The sequence below is a fragment of the Glandiceps talaboti genome, chromosome 18 (assembly GCF_964340395.1).
Source record: "Glandiceps talaboti chromosome 18, keGlaTala1.1, whole genome shotgun sequence".
In the NCBI taxonomy this organism is placed as follows: domain Eukaryota; kingdom Metazoa; phylum Hemichordata; class Enteropneusta; family Spengelidae; genus Glandiceps; species Glandiceps talaboti.
In genome coordinates, this window is record NC_135566.1 from 10,295,767 (window position 1) to 10,312,237 (window position 16,471).

At 35.7% G+C, this 16,471-nt stretch overlaps 2 protein-coding genes across 2 annotated transcripts; one reads left to right on the forward strand and one right to left on the reverse strand.

The window, feature by feature from the left end:
- Positions 1 to 387: 387 nt before the first annotated feature.
- LOC144448976 (tektin-1-like) lies at positions 388 to 5,925 on the forward strand. Its single transcript, XM_078139365.1, has 6 exons — positions 388 to 508; positions 1,045 to 1,246; positions 1,759 to 1,924; positions 2,723 to 2,995; positions 3,945 to 4,167; positions 4,843 to 5,925. Exons 2-6 carry the CDS (start codon positions 1,057 to 1,059, stop codon positions 5,197 to 5,199), a joined length of 1,209 nt encoding a protein of 402 aa, XP_077995491.1. The 5' UTR covers positions 388 to 508; positions 1,045 to 1,056; the 3' UTR covers positions 5,200 to 5,925.
- A 1,067-nt stretch (positions 5,926 to 6,992) lies between these two features.
- On the reverse strand, positions 6,993 to 16,471 carry LOC144449435 (required for meiotic nuclear division protein 1 homolog). Its single transcript, XM_078139967.1, has 10 exons — positions 16,252 to 16,471; positions 14,624 to 15,368; positions 13,930 to 14,038; positions 13,710 to 13,834; positions 12,921 to 13,021; positions 12,141 to 12,247; positions 11,638 to 11,702; positions 10,759 to 10,956; positions 8,420 to 8,536; positions 6,993 to 7,574 (listed from the first exon to the last, which is right to left on the reverse strand). Exons 2-10 carry the CDS (start codon positions 15,332 to 15,334, stop codon positions 7,485 to 7,487), a joined length of 1,623 nt encoding a protein of 540 aa, XP_077996093.1. The 5' UTR covers positions 15,335 to 15,368; positions 16,252 to 16,471; the 3' UTR covers positions 6,993 to 7,484.

Sequence of the window (16,471 nt, forward strand, 5' to 3'; positions counted from 1 at the left end):
GACACGAAGGTCATATTAAAATAATCTCGCGTGATCTATCTCGAGAAACTATGAGAGCACTTTCTAGTGATCACGTGGAAAGGAAAACACCAATCGATCAAAGGTATTTCTCCTTAGCAACCATGTTCTCTCGACTACGCCACTTGATGTGGGTAAGTTTACCTATTGAGGGACGGAAGAATATAAAATAAAAAACCCCAAAAATTGGTTTTCATGATAAATTGAGTGAATTTCAATATAAATTTAACCGTAAAGCTACAGTTATTTGTAAATTAACATTTTCTATTGCAAATGTACAATATTTTAATAATATACCACGGTACATCTTGCTATACACCACCATTACAGAATTGATCTCTGTGTTGGTGTTGCTATGTAAACGCGACCAATGGTTTGTTCCCGTCCAAAACACTAAGCGAACACTGTCCCCATAGTAGCGACAGGTCACTCATTCTACCCCTCTTTGACTGGTGATTTCATCGCTTTTTTGGAGAATCGGAATATTTTGGTATGTAATCTACTTACACAACATTTCTCTCATATTTATATGTGTTAATATATATATATAATATCTTACTTTAGGCGTTGCTTTAGCATTTGAACCGTAGTTGACAAATAGTTCACTCACTGTTCGCTAATATAATCTGTTCCCAGATAATAGCTGCGCATAAACAGGTATTTTTTTCGGGTTCCTTGTTTGTAATGATCATATTGACGGCAGTATTAGTCAATCATCGTAAAAACTCCCAAATAGTGAAACATTTTAAATAGAGATGACTACCACACCACTTCATTGGTGTCGAGAGAGGTAGAGACCGAACCCAAACGTGTGTTCTAATTTTCAATATGGCGTACAATTGTAAACAAGCATAGCTTTTCTACAAATTCCATATCACATTTAATAGTAAGTTAATTACGAAGCAAACGTGGGAAGCGTTTCCACTGATGCCATACCCCTTTCCTTTTATATTGGAGAAGGGAGGACTGAGTGCTCGTATTCTTGTTTTCACATGTTTTTCATTTTCTTCCCTCTGTCCCACCCAGGTAACCATCACAATGGCGAAGTTAATTTCAGCACCACCCAGGTTTACTAGAGAGGAGTGGGTTATGTCAAACCATTCCAAGTATGATAGTGCAGAGAAACAGAGAGCTAGTGCTGAAAGACTAAAAGCTGAAAGTGACAGACTGATTGACGAAACAGAAAAACAAACAAGAAAAACACAAAGAGATGTTCAAAAGAAATTTGGTAAGTAGTGGTATACATTGTTGTATGTATGTCATAATGTGGGTACTTGGAAATATTACACATGTAGTTATCATAAAAGTGACAAAGAATGAAATCAGTAGCTATATAATATTGATTCACAAAATGAGTTGATTTTCCTGATTCAAATTTACATAGAATGTTAATAATGGTATATTCAGATAATACAGATACTGGCTCAAATGGAGAGCAATTGGAGGGGGGGGGGGGGGTTCATGTGTTGCTTTAAATCAGTGGCAATCAGATATAGTCACTTCCATTTATGAGTTGACACATTTTGTTTCATCAGTTATAAAGTATATGAGCATGGTTATAGAAAGAGAGAGGATGGTATTACTGAAAAAAAATTCCATTAAATTAAACACCGTGCTTAGTAATTTTCAAACTTATGCAAGGGCAAGTAAAAACATTATTTTCAAGAAATAGACAGAAGTTACTTTGTTTTTGATAAGTACACAAAACCATTGATGGTATGATATCTCTCTACTTAATAGATCAAAGAATACATGACATAAGCTTTTGGAAAGATGAATTGGATCACAAGTTAGATGATATTGCAAAAGAAAATGATACACTGGTAGCGTACAAAACAAGATTGGAAAATGCATTGGAAGCATGCAAGATGCCCTTAGCTATTGCACAACAGTGTCTAGTCAACAGGTATGTATATCTGATGAGATCTGTGTGTGTGCGCGCGCATGCGTGTGTGTGTGTGTGTGTGTGTGCATGTATGCATGCATAGATCTTGATGGGGACATTCCCATTTGCTTGGCTGGCGGAAAATGTGCATGTACACAGTTAGTGTGTAACTGTAAACCCAGTTAGTGTGTAAACCCATTCAAGGGTGCTTGTTATAACGAGCTGTTGACTCAAGGGGGACATGTGCCAGACAATTCTATGACTGTGAAGTCTAGTCAATAAAAAAGGTCTTTTTTGTACATATACCCATAGACCTTCCATGTTGATGGAGGGTCTATGATATACCTGAATCCCTCCCTTGAACTATTTAAATGCCTAGTTTTAATTAGGGTTAAAATTTAGGTGTAAAAAAGTTATCTGGCAGAGCTGTAGTTGGTCCTGAACAAAATATTTCAAATAGTGGTCCTGTTTACATGTACAAAAAAAATGTAATTCTTATAGCTCCACCGATATTTATAAGATAACACTAATGTGAGAACCTGGGATTGAATCCCTGGGCTGGTCTTTAAAAGTCTTGTTTAGAATCCAGGCCATTTTGTGTGTGTGTGTGTGTGTGTGTGTGATGGATGGGTGGGGGGATAACGAATTCAAAACCCCCATCTGCATGGATTCCAGGCTATTTAAAGTCATTTGGGTCAGAAAAATGCATTTGGTCCACGACACATTTTTATACTTGTTTCAAAGTATTCTGTAATGTTTTAGCTGTACATTGCCTTCGTGATCATCTAATTATGATTGTATCATTTCGTTATCTTACAGGGAAGGAAGGAAAGCCATTGATCTTGTACATGATGATGTCCAGAAAAATCTGATGAAAGAAGTTGAAACCATTCAGGGGGTGATGTCACTATTACAGAAGACGTTAGACCAAACCATTGAACAGATCAGGAGGAACAAATCAGCCAAGTTTTATTTAGAAAAAGATCTGAAAGATAAATTTAGGGCCAAAGATATTGATGAAGGATGTGCCGAGTTGAAAGACAACACCCCTGGTATCCACTATAATGATGGAGCTGCCAAGATTGAAGCAAAGTAAGTGAATATTGAAAGTCATTGTGGTCAAAGTTTCAACATACTGGTATGTTTTGGGACCTGTGGGACCTTCTAGTACATGTATAATATGTCTACCTCGACACAACAAATTTCTTGTTGGTTTCCTAGACAATCATACAAAATTGATTGCAAAAATTTGGTAAATCACCATGCGCACATGAATTGATTTTTCTCATCTTGTCAACTAGAATTGTTTCAAGGTACTAAGGTTTAGCACCATCACAGTAATAAGTATATCGTAATAACAAATCACCTCTGAAATGATTCCAATGTTGTCATACAATGTGTATTGGTGGATACTGTATGTCTGTCAACCATGGTTATATCATAGGGACAGTTATACAAAGTGATGACTAGTGTTTTCATTAGATAATCATATTATGTATAGTTTTGGCATTAACAAAGTGAAGATGTAGACATAGAATTGTTATAAAGAATGGTTTATATGACAGTACTAGTTATTTTAAATTGAAGGGTTGTATATAGATTGATTTGTAAATGGCAAAAATGAAGGTGCTCTGCAAAGTTGACTACCTGTACCTGGTGGCATTTTCTCACATACCTACTTCAATTACTCCTCAGCTCAAGAATAACTTTCCAACTGCTACTGGGATAGTATTGGGTTTGAAAAGTGCAAACATAACATGATGTTAACACCAGTGTGGTGGTACAAACTCCACACTACCATGTGTTAGCTGTTGGACTTGTTAACACCTGTACCATAGCCAAAGTAGCCAAGTGCTAATATGACTTATACCTCTCCAGTGTGTTTTAGGTACTGGAAGAGTTAGTGCATGCACCAACCCAATGGCAACACCATTAGAAAGATATTCTCATAAAGGTGTACAATTATTTCAGTACCTTTTAGACACACACACTTATAAAATATCTTCTCTGGAGCTCTAATTCATCTTTTTGTACTTAACAGCTCTGTAACCCCTGACAACTGGCAGGAATTCTCCAACAAGAATATTGAGAAAGCTGAACGTGAGAAGAACGCCAGCATCAACCTTCGTAGCATGATTGATGCCATACTGATACAGACAGCTGATGATATGCAGAGACAGGTCAACGACACTGACCTTGCATTTGAAAAGAGAATTTCTGAAACCAAAGACACTAAAGGAAAGCTGGAAGATCACCTCTCAAAGGTAAGCAGAGTGTCTTTTGGCTTGTCACAATAGCAGGACAAACAATAACCACTTTTCTATGCATAATTAGCCTGTGTACATCATGTGTTTTTTGCTTCTCTGTCTCACAAACCACTTGTAATGCTAGTAACGGCAAATGATTAATTTAGCTATGTCCCTGATGGCAGTTATAAGCATGCCTGTTTGTAGATATTTACATACTATTCACTATATGTAAATTATGTCACTCGAGCTCATCTCAATGAGGGCACATTTGCATATTTACTTCATTTGAATATAGTCAATTAACATAAGTATCACTCCTCATTGCGACCAATCAGCATGAGTGTATTGTTTCAAACAATGTTACAACCACATAAATCGGTTTTATGGCCATCAAGTTGTGGACCTCATATGTACATGCTGTACTTCTCATCCATGTAAGCAAATTATAAAGAAAGCCTAGGAGGAGCTCAACTACAAAACTTTGGGGGCCGTCGCAATGACACAGAGCATCGCAGTAACACGTGAACAAATGGTTAGCTGTATGTAGACTCAATGAGGGTGCACAGTACAAGGATATTCAAAAACATAGTATGGGGTAGGTGTCAGTATATACAAAACAGCCCTTTCTGTTAGTGACGCTCCCAAGGACTGTGAGAGTCTAATGCCCAATATTACTTCACTTGCTTTCAGGTTCAAGGTGAAATTCTTGAAATGGAGCAGAATATCGATAAACTACAGAAAGCAGTGGATGATAAAGCTGGCCCAATGCAGCTTGCACAGACCCGCCTCACTGAACGTACAAATCGTCCAAACGTTGAACTCTGCCGCGATCCTGTGCAATATCGCCTTATCAGAGAAGTTGGAGAAATTGATACACATGTATCTAGGCTTGCCTTGACACTGGCACAGGCAGAAGATGAGCTGAAAGGTCTGATTCGCAATCAGTTGAGTTTAGAGGAGGACATTGGAATTAAATCTAACACAGTCCAAATTGACGACGTGGATTGTATGGGTCTCCGTAAGAGTATCAAAATCAAGAAGTTCTAAATATCAACATTTGGATCAAACTCAATTATTTGAAGAAAAAAAATTGAAAAAAAACCCCAAAAAACATACTGTACATACATGCATACAAAACATTCAATTTTAATATAAATACCAGCCTTGTTCATCCAATGTCAAGTTCATATAACAAGACTACTTCAAAACAAAGCCGATAAAAATTCTGATTACTTATGAAATAAAGTTTCTTTTATTGTAAAATCAATGAACTGTTTGGAGTAACTACAGAAAATGTAGACTATTATTTGTATATTAGATAGTTATCTTGTCTTGTCTGCCATCAATGTACGTCTCTGCAAAATAAACATTTTAAACACATGGGTAAAGTAGGAAAAGCTTCCCCAGTTTCCTACACTTTTAACTAGGGTGTGTAATCATGGTTAAAATGATCGAGAAAATATGCAGATTTTATCAGGTTTACCATCTCCATTCTCATAGTTGTTAAACTTTAGAAATACACCGATAGTGAATGTCATAGGTCAACAATAAGTCACAGGTCAACAATAAGTGACTATACTACAATGTGTATTACAAAGTTATAAAGCTGTGATATGTATGCAGAGAAGACCACAGTAGATCCCTGAAATCATTCCATGTATCAATAGTTTAGTAAAATGGATATTTTATGAACTGTGTTGCTATGTGCAACTCAGCCCTGCCCCCCTGCAATGCTGTTATATTATGCTTTCTAATATTTGTGAAATAAAGTTTGACATGAATTTACTATTTTTGTGGTTTCTTTTCTTCACTAAAAGCTGTGAGGTTGAAATCAACCTATGCAATGCAGAGATACAATAGTGCCATGACACAATGTGGAAGCCCCTCGGGCTTTTACCTGTTGCGGGCTACAAATATTGTTTACAAGTTTGTATTTATAGGAAATATACAAGAAAAACAACACGGACCAAAACAAAATCAAACAAATTTCACTTTCCTTTATTGGTGAATATATCAAATGGACATTTGGTGATTTGTATTCCATTCATCATAATAGCCAAGTAATTTGGCCAAACAAAGAACTGATTTTGCGAATCATTCCAAATTTTGCTCAATATTGGCTTGAGACATATATCAATTCTACATCTGATTGAAAACTTAGATATATAAATGTGATTGGTTAGCAGCTGTTCATTTAATAGTGGCATCTATATTTCAGAAGTGAACACTTACACTTGGTCAATATTCTTACATTGAAAAATTACATTTGATGAAATGGCTAAACTGAAAGATTAATCAGTGTTAACAATAGTGATTTTTTATGAAAATGTCTTAATTAAACTAACACTGCTCTTATGTATATTATATTATATTCTTCATGTTTTGTTTTAGTCATATTTTGATAGTCACAAAAGACCCCCCAGCAAATGATAACACTGCCAATGGCACTGAAGCATAAGTGACTGCTAGCAGTTCATTTCATAGTAAAGAGGAATAACAGTTGAAAAGTAAAATCTGTCCCACATAGTAAATGGTAAATGTTTCAAATGCCCATGTTCATAGCACCATGATTGTGTTACATATTTTTTTAATTTTTTTTTTTATTTATTTATTTATTTATTTATTTATTCATTTTTAATTTTTATTTTGTGCTGGGAATTGCTCCCAGCGACTTTCTGTTATGCAGACATATACACACGATCACAACATATGTGTTACATATACAATCCTGTACAAAATACAGCTTGATCATCAACAACAACAAATATCTTTGGTGGAAGGACCCGATTGAACAAAATGATAAGAACTGTACTTTTCTAGTCAGATGATGAGGAAGGAACACATTCACTTTAACGTTGCAACATAGAAAGTGAACAATTGTGAATGAATAATATGTATTTTTAGATATATATATCACAACTAAAATACGAATATTTTTGAGTAAAACAACCCAAGCTGTAACCCAACCAACATCCTGAAACGATTTCAGTAGATTAAAAGTACTAATGTAGTCAACTGGAAATATGACAAAGCACCTGCACTCGCTTCTGTAAATCTGGAATACTTTCAAAGTAAATGTTACATTCCGAATTAAAGTGAAAGATCAGTTGCTATCATTCCGGTTGGGCTACTTATAAGTATGTCTTGAAAACAATATCATTGTCATAAACTCAATCCTCCCATACAACTTGAACCTGAATCTACTTGGTAATTTTATTTTTAAAAATGTATCACCTATTTCACCCAATTCCAATCTTTTTGCAGAGCTTGACAACCCAAACTAAAGCTAATACATAGATATACTACATATTGTGAGCTGAAGGGGTGATGAGTTAGCTAGATGGTGGATGACTTGGCACCATCTCTGGTGGGTACTGCTTCTCAATAAACCTTTCCACATAATGTACAATCTCAAATACAACCTACAAAACAAAGACAATATCAGATTAGACTCTCTCTTACTTTTTATGCAACATATATCATTTTACTATCTCAGATCCATTATATAACTTGAAACGTTGTGGAAATTCTTGAAGTTCACAGCAATTTGTCCCACACTCACAGTCCACTAAACAACAATAGATTCAATGGCATACTAGCACAACAGCATACTTTTTTAACCCAATCCACACACTTGCAGAGCAATCATTTAGATTTGAATAATTTTCCAATTTTGGCAGTCTATGTAATATCTTCATCAAATACAAAAGGTGACTGGGTCGAGGGGTTTTTGACTTCAAGTTGTTCACAAAAAACACACATTCAGACAGACAGAGAGACACACATTCAGACATAAATACCGTTACATACATACCGGGGGTGTGTGTGTGTGTGTGTGTGTGTGTGTGTGTGTGTGTGTGTGTGTGTGTGTGTGTGTGTGTGTGTGTATACATACATACATACATACATACATACATACATACATACATACATACATACATACATACATACAGACAGACACACATACATACATACATACATACATACATATATGCTGATGTTTTACAATAACATAAACAATGCTAAACCTTAGTTCTGTCATGTTAACAAAACAAAATATGTACATATGAAATGACATGGAACAAACTAATCGCTAACATTAGCAGTAATTAGCAAATACAAAGATTTTGTGCTTACCTCAGTAACAATATAAAGTGAAGTACTATTAGCAGTAATTATCAAAAGATGTAATAACTTAATTACCTCAAAAGCGATACACAGTATTAATTAGCAATAATTATCAAAATACAAAAGATGTTATACTTACCTCGATAGCGATAAGCAGGATAATCATCCACTCTAATCTCAGAGAATGTCTGTCATTGAGATGAGTTCTCATCAACTCAACCATTTCAGAACAGTGATTCAATTTCTCATTCATTACCTGCAATAAAAACATACAATTGTTGCCATCAAAGTTGTACATCTGAATTGAAAAAGCACAATAATCTAGATGCTTCTTTATATAACATCCTCTGTTCTACCCCAGAGTGAACCGTTGAATTGTTAGATGTACAACCACCAAAACACATCATTTGTAGTTACATAGATATGATGTTTTATGTTGACACAGCTTTTCTTACCAAGCTGTACAGGTACAATATGACCACAAGTACATGAATTTTGGCCTATCATAATTATAATCTCATAGTCATAATCTCACGTAGGATTACAAAGTCACTAGCTATGTCTTAGTTCTTCTAGCTATATTCAGAATCCGATAATTACACAGTCTGTTGTAGATCACTTCTAGACCCTCTAACTTTGTCATTTAATTCACTTTAGTTCTCCTAGCTATGTTGAGATAATTACACATTCTGTTGTAGATCACTTCTAGACCCTCTAACTTTGTCATTTAATTCACCTTAGTTCTCCTAGCTATGTTGAGATAATTACACATTCTGTTGTAGATCACTTCTAGACCCTCTAACTTTGTCATTTAATTCACTTTAGTTCTCCTAGCTATGTTGAGATAATTACACATTCTGTTGTACATCACTTCTAGACCCTCTAACTTTGTCATTTAATTCACCTTAGTTCTCCTAGCTATGTTAAAATAATTACACATTCTGTTGTAGATCACTTCTAGACCCTCTAACTTTGTCATTTAATTCACCTTAGTTCTCCTAGCTATGTTGAGATAATTACACATTCTGTTGTAGATCACTTCTAGACCCTCTAACTTTGTCATTTAATTCCCCTTAGTTCTGCTAGCTATGTTGAGATAATTACACATTCTGTTGTAGATCACTTCTAGACCCTCTAACTTTGTCATTTAATTCACCTTAGTTCTCCTAGCTATATTAAAATAATTACACATTCTGTTGTAGATCACTTCTAGACCCTCTAACTTTGTCATTTAATTCACCTTAGTTCTCCTAGCTATGTTGAGATAATTACACATTCTGTTGTAGATCACTTCTAGACCCTCTAACTTTGTCATTTAATTCACTTTAGTTCTCCTAGCTATGTTGAGATAATTACACATTCTGTTGTACATCACTTCTAGACCCTCTAACTTTGTCATTTAATTCACCTTAGTTCTCCTAGCTATGTTAAAATAATTACACATTCTGTTGTAGATCACTTCTAGACCCTCTAACTTTGTCATTTAATTCACCTTAGTTCTCCTAGCTATGTTGAGATAATTACACATTCTGTTGTAGATCACTTCTAGACCCTCTAACTTTGTCATTTAATTCCCCTTAGTTCTGCTAGCTATGTTGAGATAATTACACATTCTGTTGTAGATCACTTCTAGACCCTCTAACTTTGTCATTTAATTCACCTTAGTTCTCCTAGCTATATTAAAATAATTACACATTCTGTTGTAGATCACTTCTAGACCCTCTAACTTTGTCATTTAATTCACCTTAGTTCTCCTAGCTATGTTGAGATAATTACACATTCTGTTGTAGATCACTTCTAGACCCTCTAACTTTGTCATTTAATTCACCTTAGTTCTCCTAGCTATGTTGAGATAATTACACATTCTGTTGTACATCACTTCTAGACCCTCTAACTTTGTCATTTAATTCACCTTAGTTCTCCTAGCTATGTTGAGATAATTACACATTCTGTTGTAGATCAGTTCTAGACCCCCTAAGTCTGTCATTTAATTCACCTTAGTTCTCCTAGCTATGTTGAGATAATTACACCATTACTGGGACAAGCCATTAGCCAAGCAAGTTTACTTGTTATCAAAGAGTACCAATATTTACACATGTGATGATGGGCTCTTACATAACACAAGTAAACAGCTGTAAAAAACTCTATTCGGCCGTCTGCATGGACTGCAATTGAGGCAAACCTTATCTCCGTCTTATATCAGTTGTTATCAATTTATTAGGCTATTATAAGTAACGCTACAAACAGCTTTAGAGATGCAAACAACTTTTATGACACCCGTTTTCGCCAGGCAAGCCCGCGGGTTTGTTGCACTTGGACCGCTAATGGTTTGTGAATGTCATGCATTCTGTTGTAGATCACTTCTAGACCCTCTAACTTTGTCATTTAATTCACCTTAGTTCTCCTAGCTATGTTGAGATAATTACACATTCTGTTGTACATCACTTCTAGACCCTCTAACTTTGTCATTTAATTCACCTTAGTTCTCCTAGCTATGTTGAGATAATTACACATTCTGCTATAGATCAGTTCAAGACTCTCTCTGTCCCAATAGAAATCAGGGGTCATTAGGAGGTCAGAGCTGAGATTGATATGGTGACGTAATTCAAACAATTCTCCAACTCTCTTCATGACTTCCTGCATGGACATATTCAGCCTCCTGCCAGCCTTCAGATTCTGTACACAAAACATAAACATATTATATCACAACAGCAATGCCTGCCCACCTGAACTTGACATACCCACATAGGAAAACAACTAACTTGATGCAACTACTATCTGACTAGAAGCTGATCAAGGAAATTGTCTGTTTTGCTTTAATATGATTTACAGTACTCATCCCTTTGTTTTGTTTTGTTTTGTTTTGTGTCACCCCTTGGGTGTTATACACAAATGAGTACAGTATTTCACCTTTTCATTATGTATATTGGATGATCCCCTTTTCTATCAGAACGACATAATCAAATCCTGTTCACAACTAGCTTGTTTTTACATCAAATCGTCGTGCTCACGTTTGACGGCTTGTGCTTTCCCCAGGTGTATACACAACATTCATTTATCATTATGTTGATAAGTCAACTTGTGAGCAGTTTCTACTATACAGAGTACTAAAAAGTGAAGTGTACTGAAGAATTCTGGTCAAAAGATTTTTATCGACATCAAATCTATGAAGACGTGACGATAGGTAAGGCTATCATCATCAATGATGCGGCAGCCTAATGATGATGATAGTAGTGGTGGGTGGTGGTGGTGCTGCTGCTGGTGAAGATGATGGAGATGGTAGTGGTGTTGTTGGTGATGGAGATGATAATATAGATGATGATAACAAAGATGATTGACATGTTAATAACTACTCACCTCAGGCACCCATTCTATGGATCCGACAAATCTATCTAGAGAATATTCCCATATTGCTAATTTGACTGAAAAGTAGAAAAGGTGGTAATGAAAGTGAATAAAAAGTGAGTCAAACCACAGACATATTTGTACTAAAACTGTCCAGCTTTGTAACTATTACAGACAACCATACTAGCAATGCTGTGACGGTGGATCTAAGGTAAATAACACATGGTATCTATATTATATCTATCTTCATCAGACATAAATTGCTGCATAATGCAAATACATCAATGTATTTACTTATAACTTGTAGGAGATATCAACCTGTAAATCTACAGTCAGCCATGCCAAATTACTCCCTAAGTTCAGGTGAATGAGTGCAACACAGAGAAGAACCAAATATATCAAAACTGAACTTTTTGACAACATGTTACAATTTATCAGTATGTTAGGTATACTAATACTTCTATTCCAATCAACCATAACTTCATTATGTTAAAATTCTGCACTTGATACTTTACCTGAGAGAGCCATTGCGTTAGAAAATGTAAATTTCTCAAGGGTAGTAGCTTGTGGATTGTTAGCTGAGTTTAGCATGATTTCATCTTTGACCAGTTTGGTACTCTGACTGTAATACAAACACATCATTCAAAGCAGTTGTCACATTTCAAGGACATCACTGCATTTATAAAAGTTTGCTCACCAGCTTAAATTAAAATCATGTGTGACACAACATGAAACCATGATGAAATACACCACGAAACCACACAACACAACACAACACAACACAACACAACACAACACAACACAACACAACACAACACAACACAACACATGAAACCACGATACATCATCATGAAACCACGAAAACCACACAACTCCACAAGACCCATCATATCACAACCCAACACATAATATCACAGCAACATCAACGGAATAGTTGTTGCCCTTACCACAGACAAGGAAGCCTAGTCTGTGCCCTTAATACACGACTCTATTTTTTGGGTATTTACATTATCAGGCTTCAGAAGTTTACAATACAGAATACTCTATCATCTCACTGAATACTGAAATAAGAAATTTAGGTTCCAGTTGCTGTACTGTCCCTGTAATGCATCACTTTCTTACACCAGTCATGTTTTTAACAACCCCTGAATACCTCCCTCTGTCCTTTGGATTCGAAGTCAACAAGGTGAAAGCTACTGGTTATAGTCAGCAAGAGTTGTGTTTTGTTGAGACCATCCAATTGACATTTTTGTATATATTTAACCTTCTATTTGTATCCAATGTATGTTACTTACTCAGTGTACTTGTACAACATTTGTTCATTCTCCCAGTTCACAAGAGCAACTTCATAGCTTCCTATCTCATGTTTACTGATAATTCTCATTACTTTTTTCATCTGTCACAAAAGATGATAGTTAGTACATAGTTAGTACTTATGTTAACAGAAATTCAGTGAATAAATTCAATAATGGGGAATCAATATTTTGTGACAAAAACTTCAACTTGAGGAAAAACCATATTAATATCAATCACATCATTCATAGCAATTTCTTATCTATGAAATATTAACATTATCCAATGAATTCTATTCAAACAGCATCAAAATATTCCTACATGAATATCAAGTCATTATGCTAATGAGTTCAATACCGATGCCATTAGGCTGTAAGATATGTTGTATTGCTCCGCTCTGACCGACCTGTTCCTTTGGGAAGGAAGTTGGCCATTGCACGAGGGCGCCCCATCTCAGTGCATCTTACAGACTTCAGTAGCATTTGTCTATTAAGTTTCACACATATCATGACACAATAGATTGTAACATACGTCTTCTTGTTCTGTCCTCACCGACCTCCTCTCTGTGGGAGGGACTGACTGATGTGTGAGGGTGCCCCATCACAGCGTACCTTACAAACTAATGCCACAAGAACCATTTCAGCACCTCAACTATTACATCATTCATTATGAATATACTTTGATCATTGTATGTTCTATCAAATGTTCCACTCAGAACTTGAACTCAGAATGTAGCCACATTGTTTGCTATAATCTAGCTATTGTAACTTTTATTTTACATGAATACTTACCGTAGTATTCTTCACATTCCAGAAAACAACAGACCCTTCCCTGAAAAAGAAAATCTCTCCTGGTTCTCTGTCGAGTTCTCCACCGACAGCATTGTTAGTCTTCATATGTAGCACATCTTGAACATCTGTAAAGAAAGTAGTTGGAAATAAATTGTAGAATTTGGAAAGGGAAAATATAACATTTGCAGAACATGAGCTATAGCAAATCAAAGTAACCCACCTTGTGGCATGGATGATAGTGTACATAGTTTCTGGGCTTGTAAATCAAAGTTGAGATGTTCCAAATTATATTCCTCTGCAGTAGAAAATGCCGTACATAGGAAGTAATCCTGAAAAATATCAGTAATCAAATAGTGGTGTTAGAATTCCATATAGAGTCAAGGAGTATGAACACAGTTTATAACTGTAAAACTGTGTGAATTCTAGTCTTTCTAATACAAACTTTTCTGCACTGGAAGTCATGAATAAATTTCTTTCAAGTCATGAAGAATGTGCTTACAAAGCCAGTTCTTCATAATTAAGATGTAACAGTTGTTTGAGACATGCGCACCAGTCACATAAGAACTTGGAGCATCCAGCGAGCAAAACTGGACATGAAGTATTTCCCAGAATGCACTGCTTTCGGACACAGATCTGGTGCAGAAAACTTTGGATTAAATTTCCCTCCATAGGGGAGCCCTAAGTGTAGCATGTCTGGGTAACCAAGACTATGTGAATTGGTAAATGCTTCAACCTGCAGCAATGGAGAGTGGAATAAAGACAACTGAAAGAAATTAATGCAAATCTCACTTCAGATATATCAAAACCAGACAGATCTATATGTTGCCCTTATATGAATGGTATGCCTATACCTTTTTCAATGGACCAAGGCAAGTATTGCAACAGATCATTTGATAAACATATTGATCACATACCTCTAAATCTTCCTTTGTAAGTCTGGATGGGTTTTTAGTCCTTGGTCTAGACTTCAAATGTTTCTTATCACCACTTCCTTCCTTATCTTTTTTCTTCTCTCTCTGAGACTTGATACTCAAGTCGGCCATGATTTTCTGAGTGTGAGTGTCACCATGACTAGATGTTGAGTTCCATCTTACTTGATATTGAACACATCTATGCACATCAATAGTGCTACTACAATTGTGAAATAGCACAGAAAAGTTCTGGCCTATTGCTGGCAACAAAGCCCCTGTCTTGAACTTGTTTATCAAGTTGCTGGTATTATAACTTTCATACTTCAGTCTTCCATTGTATTTTGTAAATGGCAATAGGTCATTTTGTACTCCAGTTTTCTGAGATCGCAAACAAGTATGTACGCATTCTTTGCAAGCCATGTGATTGCTATTGGAGTGGCCATTATTACAACTACTGACACCTTGACTGCCTGATACAATTCTTCCTCTGGTAGTGGTATGTCTAGAAGACTGATACAAGTTATTGTTTACTGATGCAACTTTGGATGAAGACTGTGTTGACGTAGAACCAAATCTTCTGAGACTATTATCTAATTGCCATCCAGTAGACCTTCTGGTACAACTAAGTTGGTTCTGTAGACCATCTGGTGATCTACAAGTAAATCTTCTTACACTGGTTGTAACACATCTGGTGAATTGGGTCAGAAATGACATTTTGGCTGGCAATATGTGCACCTTTCAATTCCAACTGAAAGTAACCAAAATGTTCAGTCAATATATTATCAATCAATCAATCAATCAATCAATCAATCAATCAATCAATCAATCTTTATTGCATAACAACGTGCCACAGTAAGCATGGTAACATACAGAAATAAAGTGAATACACTTATACAGTCATTTAGCCAACTGCTGGAGGACTGTTTACATCATTATCATTGCAACATTCATTCTGTGAACGGCCATGGCAAAGATCTACTCGTAACATTATTACAGCAAGGTTCATTCTGAGAGCCTCTATAAACTAGTTGAAAAGACATACCCCAGTACCAGTAACAGATTAAGAACAATTATCTACACAAAAAATTTTACTGCTGCAGATAAATTATATGGTTTTGTCTTCATCTTTTTTTGTGTGTATTCATTGGCTTCTATACTAGATTGTGTTTTTACAGTTGAGTCAAATAAAATATACTATACTGCATGACACTCTATGTATTAAATACATATATGATATATATAATTGAAAATGTGCATATTGTACTTTTTTAAAAAAAGTTTTGACAAAGTTAATTATATTATAAATATAAGATATTTATATATATATATATATTACATTCAAAGTAATATATGTAATTTTTTCTCGAGTAAAATGTGGACTGTTGACTTTGTGATTACAGATTTGCATAAATTGCGTCATCGATCGATCGCGTGATATTAGTAGTATGCTTGTACTATGTGATCGACGATGACCCAACAATGACCCTTCACTCGGTATATTTGTAGAATACCTCCACATGCTCCAAATACTGTACGTTACATCAGCTAACTTTTCGTGTAGCTGCATGTCACAAACATGCGATTTATGTATAACAACTTGAGGGTAGAGTAAGGTTACATTAAATACATACCACTTCTTCTGCTCGGTTCCTCAACAAGGGAGCTAGTATAAACTCACGACATTCGATATAAGTTCTCAGATTTGGTCACAGTCGGACAACTCTGGGACAACAGTGCACACGTGGGTTTGGAAGTACTGGTGTGTAGGAAGGACTGACCGACAAATAATTGGTAAAAATCGCATAACGTAACTATCTACTTATCTTCAAACACGAATACTGACTAAGAACG

Coding starts and splice junctions, on each gene's coding strand:
- LOC144448976 (XM_078139365.1), top strand. CDS start 1,057: ATGGCGAAGTTAATTTCAGCACCACCCAGGTTTACTAGAGAGGAGTGG. Junction 2,996..3,944: donor GCTGCCAAGATTGAAGCAAA/GTAAGTGAATAT, acceptor TGTACTTAACAG/CTCTGTAACCCCTGACAACT. Junction 4,168..4,842: donor TGGAAGATCACCTCTCAAAG/GTAAGCAGAGTG, acceptor ACTTGCTTTCAG/GTTCAAGGTGAAATTCTTGA.
- LOC144449435 (XM_078139967.1), bottom strand. CDS start 15,334: ATGTCATTTCTGACCCAATTCACCAGATGTGTTACAACCAGTGTAAGA. Junction 14,039..14,623: donor TTACAAAGGAAGATTTAGAG/GTATGTGATCAA, acceptor GATATTTTTCAG/GATTACTTCCTATGTACGGC. Junction 11,703..12,140: donor TAACGCAATGGCTCTCTCAG/GTAAAGTATCAA, acceptor TCTACTTTTCAG/TCAAATTAGCAATATGGGAA.